Source organism: Odocoileus virginianus, chromosome 33, assembly GCF_023699985.2.
Source record: "Odocoileus virginianus isolate 20LAN1187 ecotype Illinois chromosome 33, Ovbor_1.2, whole genome shotgun sequence".
NCBI classification, from domain to species: Eukaryota; Metazoa; Chordata; class Mammalia; order Artiodactyla; family Cervidae; genus Odocoileus; species Odocoileus virginianus.
In genome coordinates, this window is record NC_069706.1 from 34,453,112 (window position 1) to 34,463,014 (window position 9,903).

Below are 9,903 nucleotides of genomic sequence, written 5' to 3' on the forward strand. Positions count from 1 at the left end.
TCTACATGAGCATGCAGGTAAAAGGGTGGCTTTGCTGCTTTTTAAAAACCCCATTGACTCTCATGTCTGTATCTTGGCTGGAGGGCTGTCCAGAGCTCAACTCTCATGAGCCCGAGTTCCGGTATCCCACCCCCAGGTGTTCCTAGTAAACTTCAGTTTCACTCCTTGCACTTCAGGAGCACCCCGCCACTCCGTACTATCAGAGCTGTGTCCAGAGAGCCTGGCCTTGGCCCCGACACATGACGGGGCTGCCTGGGCTGGCCATCCTCCTAAGCTGTCAGGGAGGGGCTGGTACTGCCCTGCTCCAGATGTTGGAGAAGGAAGTCCCAACTCCCTTTGGAGTTCCAGGCACTCCTTCTGCCTGAATGAGCACGCAAAGGGCCCAACCCCAGAAAAAAGATTCTCTGTCCTTCTGCACCAAAGCTGGGGGTACAAAGATGCCCAGCCCAAACCCTGATCTCCCCTTCCTCCAGAGCAGCTTAGGAGAGGACTTCCCTGATGGTCTAGTGGTTAAGACTCTGAGCTTCCACTGCAGGGGGGCACCGGTCCAGTCCTTGGTTGGGGAAGTTTCTCATGTCTGGTGGTGTAGCCAAGACAAAACAAAACAAAAAACCAGAGCAGGTGAGGAGAACGATCAATACCGGGACAGAGCCAGGAAAGGGTTAACCAGGGACAAGCAGCAGAAGCCCAGTGACCCCCAGCCCCTCCAGGTTAGTCAATAAGTCCTCCGAGGGCTGCTCCTGCTGACCTCTCTTTGGCGCCACAGGGCTGGACAGTCTCAGCTTCCAACCTGTCTGGGGTTGGGGGTTGGTGCTCAGGCAGGACAGGAAGGGATGGTGGTGTGGGAGGAGCTCTGCTTTTTGGGGAGTCGGAATGGGCAAGGCCCCTGGGCCATTATCACTGACAAGACTGGCTGTGGTAGGAATAGGTGTCGGTGACCTTGGGATGTGGAAGAACCCGGGAATAACTCCAGGGGATGCAGCCCCTCCTGGATTCCCTGTGTGGCTTTGGACCCTTTAGTTCACCCACTCTGGTCCTCAGTTTCCTCATCTGTAAGATAGAAAGACCAGCATAGCTCAGGTTTTCAAGAAACCAGAAAAAGAAAATCATTATTAAAAAAAGAATCATGGCACTTTCCTGGCGGTCCAGTGGTTAAGTCTCCATGCTTCCAATTTGAGGGGCTCAGGTTCGATCCCTGGTTGGGAAACTAAGATCCTACACGCCATGAGGCCCAGCCAAAAACCAAAAAAATTGTTATAAAAAAACAGAAATTGTGAGTGGTTGGCATAAGTTTTTAATAATTCATTTTTTAATCGAGGAGATTTATAGACATTTGGACATGATTCACATGAGCAGGGAAACCATTCGGCTGTTTTTCTGTTGCCAATAATCTTTCACAGTGTCGAAGTTTTATGATGGAGTTTTGGAGGCATGAGCCTTGACCAGCTGGGAATAACATAGTTAACCTTCACCCTAGATTCCAGTGTCTCAGAGGCCCCATTTTGCTAACTCAGCTCCAGCAGCAGTCACCTACTGGGGGAAGGCAGTGGACTGATAGGCCCAGGAGAAACCCAGGTGGCCCGGGGGCCAGGCTCAGGCAGATGCATTCGGTCAGCCTGATGCGCAGGCCAAGAGGCTGCAGTCAAGGGTGGGAGCTGGGGCTGCAGGCACGGGCCCCAGAGCTGGGAAACTTGGATGGTGGGAAGGGTGGTAGGCACATTCGACTTTTCCAGGGGATGGATCAGGAAAGAGTGGTAACAAGAAATGCCTGGGATTCACGCCTCATTGACTGAAGCTGTTTCCTTCCCTCCGTCCATTCCCTCTACTCTTCTCCCCATGAGGCTTGCTTCCAGCAGAAGAGGGACCCAGAGTCCCAGAGCCTGGCTCCTGGTCCTGACACTTCCTCTCAGTATCTTATGACCCAGGCCAGACCATTCCATGATCTCTCTGGGTCTCCGTGTCCTCCTCTCCAGTTTCTGCCCTCCTCATCCGGTTATGAGAGCAAATGCAAGACTGCCTGGGATAGCACTTTGGAAGTGGCAAAGCCCTCTACAAACAGGAGGCATCTCCATGAAACAGTTATGTAACCTGCTGACTCAGAACCAGGCTGAGTTGGCACCCATCCCACCCGGAAGTTGGAAGAGCTGGCTCAATCACTCACCCAGAGGAACTTAGTTTTAGTTTCCCCGTCTGATGAATGGGGATGATGCCTGCTGTCCTCTTTCGTGTAATGATGGTGAGAATCACAGGGGATCTTGTAGGTGCCAGAGATTAATGTGTTGTTAATCGTCAAATCATCATCATTATAATAGTGCAGAAGAAAGCGGGTCTTTTTGCCCCAAGGGGACTGTCCACTCTAGGAGGACACTCGGTTGTGGGTAGCACAGATCATAATTCTGCTTTTCCATGTACATAGTCCAAAGGCTGGCATACAGTAGGAACTTCATAAATGTGAAACAAATTATGTTTTTAAATTATGTTCTTAACCTACTCACTCATCACACCTGACTCAGGTCATATACTTCAGGTTCTGTTAGTTTTTTTTTTTTAATTTTTAAATTTTATTTTTTGGCCATCATGTGGGATCTTAGTTCCCTGACCAGGGATCGAACCCATGCCCCCTGAATTGGGAGCACAGAGTCTTAACCACTAGGGACCATTAGGGAAGTCCTTTTTTTTTTTTTTTTTTTAATTGAAAGCAATAAGAAGTCTGAAGTAAGTGGAGGAAGAAGGTCAGGGGGAAGAAAGATCCAGGAGATGTTTAGGCAGCACTCAGGCCAGGAGACAGACAAGACTTATGAGTCTTGTTATGAGTCCTAAATCTCAAGTTCAGGTCCTAGCCGTAACTTACTAACTGGATTTCCTGGACTTCAAGATAAGTCTCTTTGCTTTATTTTTGCCAGCAAGAAAGAGAGATTCCATCCTTCCTGATTCACAGAGGTGGAGTAAGAACCAGATGGCATGTGTGGAAACCATAATACGAATTTTTTTCCTCCGAAATGTGGTTGGAGTCCTCATGGTTCTATAGCTTGTAGGTTACCCTAGCATTTCCCAAGAGGGCCTGAAGAGGGCACTGTAGCCCAGGAGCCGCTTTGGGCAGAGTGAAAATTCTCGGGCTGACTCCTCCCACCGCAGCTTCGGCCCACCCCACTCCACACACACAGATATTTGGCAAATACCCTCCAACCCCTCAACCTGCTCATATTTTCCCTGCCGCAGATTGCAAAACATTCCCTCCCTTGAGCATATTTGCAGGGGTGCAGGCTAACTTCTCTGTTTTGCCATACAAGCAGAAAGACCAATCCCCCTGCCCCACGGATGATAATGGTCAGGATCAGTCTCCATCCAGTTTCGTGACATCTTTTGCGGTCTGCACAGGTATTTCTCCGCCGTTTGCGGCTGAAACATTATTTCTGGGAAGGAATTTGAAGTTGACTGTCGGGGGAAAGGGTAAAATCAGAAGTAGAAATTCCCTGGCAGTCCAGTGGTTAGGTTAGGACTCCCTGCTTCCAGTGCAGGGGGCATGGGTTCTATCCTTGCTCAGGGAACTGAAGTCCCATATGCCATGTGGACAAAAAAAAAAAGAAGAAGAAGAAGAAAGAAGTAGGGATCAAGTGTGGAGGTTGAATGAGTTTGTTCCGTGTCCCCATCCCAGAGGAGCTGAGAAGGCTTATGTGACAGGAATAAGGCGCAAGTTGTTTTACTTCTTGGTCTACACCATGGGAATGACCGAAGTGACGTTCTCCCAGGGCCGTGTGAGGAATGCAATGAGGTCGGATAAGTGAACTATGTGCAGCAGCTCTGAGCAGTGACTGCCCAATGAGATGGTTGTCCGGGAAATTCGTTCCCACTGTACCTCCATCTACTGCCCTTTTCTGCAAGTTTCAGGTTGGAGCATTAATGGTAACCACCCCCAGGCAAGGAAAGTTCTGCTGGACTTAGAGAGAGCTTGTATGCTGGGAAAGCCTGGTGCTGGGATGATAGCATTAGAAGAAGGGGCTACAGAAAAGAGGCAGGAAAGAATAAAGTTCCAGCGGACAGTGTTGGCAGCTGCCAGCAACCCTCAAAAGGGCCCCTCCTCCTGGCACCCGTGTCCTTACTGGCCCCAAAGCTCACTAAAGGCTTGCCCAGGGGAATTCCCTGGTGGTGCAGTGGCTGGGACTCCACACTCTCACTGCCAGGGCCCAGGTTCAATCCCTGGTTAGGGAACTAAGAGCCCGAAAGCTGTGCTGTGCAGCCAAAAAAAAAAAAAAGACTTATCCTGGGCCAGTTGGCAGCTACCTACTAAGGACTAGCCTTGAATGGAGCCACCTTATTGACCAGCGTGGGCAGAGCTTGTGGCCTCAGGCCAATGGGGTCAAGAGGTCAGACAGGCCATGCGAGGCAGCACGTAGCACCCCACCCCCTCCACCTCTGGCTTCCCGGACCTGCCACCTACTGCCAGGATGGGGACAGACCCAGGGAAGTACGGGGCTCCCGGGAAAATAGGAAAAACCAAGAGCCAGCTTGTGGTTTCAGTTCTTGCCAGTGAGGTTGAAAAATACACAAGACTTGGACCCAATGAGAACCAGGGGCCAGCCCCCATTCCATCTTCATGGCTCCCACCACCCTCCTTGTCCAGCGGACTCTGCTGCCACGGAGTCCCCATGAAACCCGGAGAATTCATGTCTTGCCCCCTAAATTCTCCAATCCATCCTGTCCCTGCTTGGTACGTGTATAAGGAGGTATCCATCCTCCAGCTTGTCCCAGCATTGCGGCTCGGCAGCATGTCAAGCTGAATTTCAGTGTCTCCCCAGCATGGTGCTGCCCCCAAGTTTAGGTTGAACTCTGAATTCCTCCAGCTTTGGGGCCTCAGACTAGCCCTGTGACATTCTTAGATCTGAGTTGAGCTCTGGACAGTTCCTCTAGCCCCTGAGATGTCACCGCTGGCCCTGGAGTGTCCGTGGGACAGGCTGGCACTGGGCTGGTGGCCCTTCAACAGGGGTTGGGAGTGGCAGTGTGGAAGGCGTGGCTCAGGCAGTGATGGTGAGCGAGGTGGTGGACGTGCCCGGGGTGATCCACTGGGTCACCTGTCCCCTCTCCTGCAGGCCTCCCCCGCATACAGCGTCAGCTTTCCCCGCAGGAAATTGGAGTAGATTCGGAAAAGCTTGGACAAAGCATCAACAGTGAATGTTCGGAGTGGGGCTGTGGAAGGGGTCGCATCCGGAAGGGGGATGGCTTCTTTCTGCAAAGAGAGGACTGAAGGTTAGCACAGCGCCAGGGGCCCCGGCAATGGGTTTCGGGGTAGAATGGCTGGAGGGTTTCCTTGGCAGGACCCTTCTCTCATTTTACAGAAACAGCAACCCTGGGGGCAAGGAAGGGGCCAGACACACCTGGGCTCCCAGTGCCCGAAGCAGGGAGGTGAGACTGCGGAGGCCGCTGACAGCTTTGTCCACATGCAGCCGCAGGGCCTCGCATGGCTGGGATGCGTTGGCCAATAGGACCTGGCCCCGCAGGATAGCTTCTGAGAGCTGGGCCAGGCCCTGCCAGACTTCCAGGGCCTGTTGCTGGACCTAAAGGGAGCAGAGACTTGGAGTCAGCTGGCCCAGGCCAGCCTCACCCTCCTCCCTCTCAGCAGCCCCATGCAAACAGAAGTTTTGTAGAATGAATGAACAAATGGATGAATGAACGTTCACCCTCATCTTTGCTGCTCCATTTCTTCTCTCTCTAGCATTCTCCTGCCCATCCTAAGAGGTTCCCAAGATGAGACTTCCCAAGAGGAAGGAACCCATGAACTCACCTCCATCCTCTTCCAGGCATAGAAGTTAACCTTGGTGTCTGGGACAGTGATATTCTCATTGAAGCTGCAGCCTTCCACACAGCCCATCTGAAATGCACAAGCCTGGAGTCAAAGGTCCCAGGGCCTCTGTCCAGCTTAGCCCCTCACCTAGCTTCCACTTAGGCACTGAGGGCTACCACTCCTAGGACTTTTACTGGGGACGTTGGCTCCTCGCTTCCACCCCTGAACCAAGCGCCAGGTTCCTGAGTCTTGCGGGGGGACACCCTAGAGCCCCAAGTGTGATTTCTGTGGAAGGTCCTGGGGAGGGGACCTCACCGTGGCATTTTCGGCCTCCCTGGCCTCCAGGATGTACCTCTCCAGGACTCGGCTGTCACAGATGAGGCGTGGGGGGGCGCCCAGGACTGGGAGGCCCGGAGGAAACAGCAGAAAGGACAGCAGCAGCAGCAGCAGCAGCGGAGTACAGTCTAGGAAAGAGAGTCCGGCTGCGGGTAAGGTGGGTTCTCGCAGGAGAAGGGCTAGTTTGGACCGGCAGGTTCACCCATCCCGCTGCGCGGCCCCCAGTGAGCCCTCCCCACCCAGACCTTGGGAGCGCTCAGGCTCTGCCTCCGCGTTCATTCAATCCCGCGGCCGCGTGCACACCCCACCCCCCCAGCTACCGGCATCCACTTCTCCCGGCCAAACTTCAATCCCGGTCTGACAGCGGCGTCCCTTCTCGCAGATCCGGGTTGTGGCTCTCAGACCCAGGTGTCTGAGTCTTCCTCGGCACCCACAGAGCCGCGCCTCTTCTCCCTGAACCCCCAGCCCTCCGCCCTGTCTCCGGCTCAGGTTCCGACTCTCCTCGGGGGATTCCTTGAGCCCGACCGACCGGCAGGTGAAGGCTGCCCCAACCCCCTTGCCCTTCCGGGGTCCTTGGCAAGTCTCAAGTCCTTGAACCAGGCCACCTCGGGGCCAAGAGCCCCAGCGGTAAATTCCTCCTCAAACAGCGCTGCCCCGGCCCGGAGTACTCACCGCGCGCCCCCATCTCCGTGCCTCGCCTGGCCCCTCAGCGACCTGGGGCTCGGCGGGTGCCTGCGCCGCGGCCCCGCATCCCGGGAAGCTCGACGGGGCAGGGCCGCCCCGCCGGCCGAACGAGGGGGCCGCGGTCCCCGGGCGCCGAGCGGGGTCGGGACAGAGCGCGCAGAGCCCGGGGCCAGGGTCCGGAGGACGGCGCGGCGAGGCGACCGGCGGGGTTGGCCCGGGGACTGTTGGCCCGGGGACTGCGGCGGCGGCCGGGGGTCGGGGCTGTTATCAGCTGTGTGCGTGCGGGTGGGGGGTTGGGGGGAGGCTGTGTGCGTGAGGGGTCGCGGGAGGTGGGGACCGGAGGGGTCACAGCCGGGGCAGGACGCCTGGGTCGGGGGCTCGCCGGGGCGGAGCAGATGCATGCGCGGGTGTGGGGCGCGGGGCTGCCTGCCGTCCGACCCCCGGGTTCCGGGACGTGAGGTTGGGTGCGCGCCGGGGGACGGGCACAAGGCTGCCCTGGGAGAGCAGTGCCATTCTGATGGGAGCGCCTGGGGACCCCGACGTACCCCCCCCCCCCCCCGAGATGGGCCTGTCTGGGTTCTTGCAAGGCAGCCAGGAAGGTGCTGGCTGGACAAGTCAGTGGCCTCCTTCTCACGGTCCCAGTTCTTCTAGAAATCGGTGTTGTTCGAGCTGGGAAATTTAGTGTGGGTGGTGCACAGAGCAAGACATTTGGTAGGGTCTTCTCCTCCCACTCTTCACTTTTGAGGACCCTGAAAACCCAGAAATTGAACTTTTAGGTCAGTGTGCCTGGCAAAATTCTTAAGAGTCTTGAATAGAACGAACCCCTAGAGGGATGGCACCTGTGGTCTGCAGCTAAGCCTCTGTGGTTTCTAGGAAGCCCTAGGGCAGGGGGTGAACTCCAGGGAGCAAGAGTCCAAGGATAGCTGGCCTCTCAAACCTTGGAAAGTGGCCTGAGTGCCTGGACCTCAGTGCTCTAACCTGTCAAATGGGCCTCCTGAGAGCACTGTCCCAGCTCACGTTGCTTTCACAAATGGGAATCCTGACAAATACTGGTGGTTATTTGTATGTTCATTCACTCCCTCCCCAGTCCCATGATATTAGATATATTTTATTCATGCATTCAGTGCCTTCTTTGTGAAAGACAACTGACTACAAACTTTTCAGGACAGAAACATGCATTAAGACCTAACTTCTGCCTCGTGGAGTTTGTAGCTTACAGTAGATATAGGATGGGTATATGGAGCCATGCGTGAGGACCGGAGTGTGCAGAGCTGAGCTATGAGAGTTTGGAAGATGGGGAGCTCACCTCTAGTTGGGGAATCAAGGAGGATTTGATGCAGGAGGTAAAAACAAGCTCAGCTTTGAAGGGCAGGCAGGATTTCATTGGGAAAAGATGTAAGGTGGATGGGGGAGGCCAATCCAGCCCTGTGTTGGTGGGTCAAGTGTTTTGGGGTGGAGGCTAAGGTGCTGCTTAGGGAGAGGTCAGGTTGTGAAGGGCCTTGAGGGCCACTCTGAAGAATTGGGACTTTGGAACGAGTGGGAAATATTCATTCATTCAAGAAATACACATATAAGAGTACCTACTCGGACTTCCCTAGTGGCGCAGGAGATAGAAATCCACCTGCCAGTGCTGGGGACACAGGTTCGAGCCCTGGTCCGGGCAGATTCCACATGCCATGGAGCCACCAAGCCCGTGCACCGCAACTGCTGAGGCCCCGCGCTGCAACTACTACTGAAGCCCTCACGACCTGGAGCCTGTGCGCCACAGCAAGAGAAGCCACTGCCGTGGGAAGCCCACACACCACAACAGAGTGGCCCCGGCTCGCTGCAACCAGAAAAAGCCGGGGCAGCAATGAAGACCCAGGGCAGCCAAAAAAAAAAGAATACTTACTGTTGACCGGGGACCTGGGGATAGAGCAGTGAATGAAACTGACAAGACTGCCTGCCCTGGTGGAGCTGACATCCTAGTGGAGAGATGGATGACAAACACAAAAATAAATAACAGACAGAGGCTCTCCAATGGCAAAAAGCGTTGAAGGCCCAGGAATGTTGGAGGAGGTGGCAATTTTGGATGAAGCAGGCAGAATGCCTACTGAGAAGGTGACAAAGTGAGGGAGATAGGGGGCGATCAAAGAGGGTTCAGACAGATGAATGGGAGGGGCAGGGAGGCAGAGGCTTGAGAGTAATAATGAGGCCCCAGCCTGCTCCCCTGCCCTCTGCTCACCCACGGCCTGCTCTCAGGGCCTCCCCGCAAACCTGGTGTGTCGAGTGTCAGTCTGCACCCCTCACTGTGCCCCCTCATCCCGGTTTCCCCCTCAGCACCCAGGCAGCCTCCCAGCCCCACATGGTCCTCGGAGCCCAGCCCTGGGACAAGATCCCAGCTGTGGGAGAAACACATGGACACTCACGTCCACACACGTCCGCACATGCGTTCTGTCCTGACTTCCCACACGCCTCAGCCTCTGCTCCCCGGGTCCCCAGACTCCTGCGTCACTGCCCTGACCTGACCATGGAGAGGGGGCCGGGGCGGATGGCGGGGAGTAGACACAGCCGGAGGAGAGGGAGGAGAGGAGGAGCCGTTCTGGCTGTGGGACCTGCCTCTCCCCTCATGGCAGCTTGGCAGAGGTTCCCCAGGCCCCTGCCTTCAAGAAAGGTATATGGGCCCTGGGCAATAGCCCCTAGGTGCTGGGGCCTGCTGGACAAGGGTGACTTTGGCTCATCCGCTGGGGCTTTTGGAAAGAGAGCTGCGATTGCAGCCCAGGAGAGAAGGCAGAGGAGACGGGAGAGATGGAACCTCCATCCAATCCCTAAGCCGTAGTAATCCTACCAAGAGGGCAGAGGCTGATTTGGGGGCCAACTTCAACCCAGGTGCTGATGGATACCACCCAGCAGGGTCCATCTGTCCAGCCTGGACAGCAGGGGACCCTGAGGAGGAGGAAGCTGCCTGGGACTATCCCTCCAATGCCCAGTGCCCCCTGCCAGCGCCCCCTCCATTTGCCTCTTTGTATTTCTCGGGCATGGTGCTGGCCCAGTGCAGGGCCAGTGCAGAAGGTTGCCACACTGTCCCCTCCGGTTATCCCCATCTGGATGGCAGGGGTGGAGAC

General features: G+C 55.5%; 1 protein-coding gene across 1 annotated transcript; it reads right to left on the reverse strand.

Annotated features, from left to right (window-relative positions):
• Nucleotides 1–4,506: 4,506 nt before the first annotated feature.
• EPO (erythropoietin) lies at nucleotides 4,507–7,200 on the reverse strand. Its single transcript, XM_070460678.1, has 6 exons — nucleotides 6,814–7,200; nucleotides 6,436–6,628; nucleotides 6,095–6,261; nucleotides 5,780–5,866; nucleotides 5,373–5,552; nucleotides 4,507–5,224 (listed from the first exon to the last, which is right to left on the reverse strand). The coding sequence occupies exons 1-6, from the start codon at nucleotides 7,198–7,200 to the stop codon at nucleotides 5,066–5,068; spliced, it is 1,173 nt and encodes a 390-aa protein (XP_070316779.1). The 3' UTR covers nucleotides 4,507–5,065.
• Nucleotides 7,201–9,903: the final 2,703 nt, after the last annotated feature.

Excerpts from the sequence above, each read along its gene's own strand:
- EPO (XM_070460678.1), bottom strand. The coding sequence starts at position 7,200 with ATGCATCTGCTCCGCCCCGGCGAGCCCCCGACCCAGGCGTCCTGCCCC. Across the intron at positions 6,262-6,435 it reads GCCGGGAGAAGTGGATGCCG|CCGGACTCTCTTTCCTAGAC; the intron begins GTAGCTGGGGGG and ends CCTTACCCGCAG. Across the intron at positions 5,553-5,779 it reads ATGCCTGGAAGAGGATGGAG|GTCCAGCAACAGGCCCTGGA; the intron begins GTGAGTTCATGG and ends TGCTCCCTTTAG.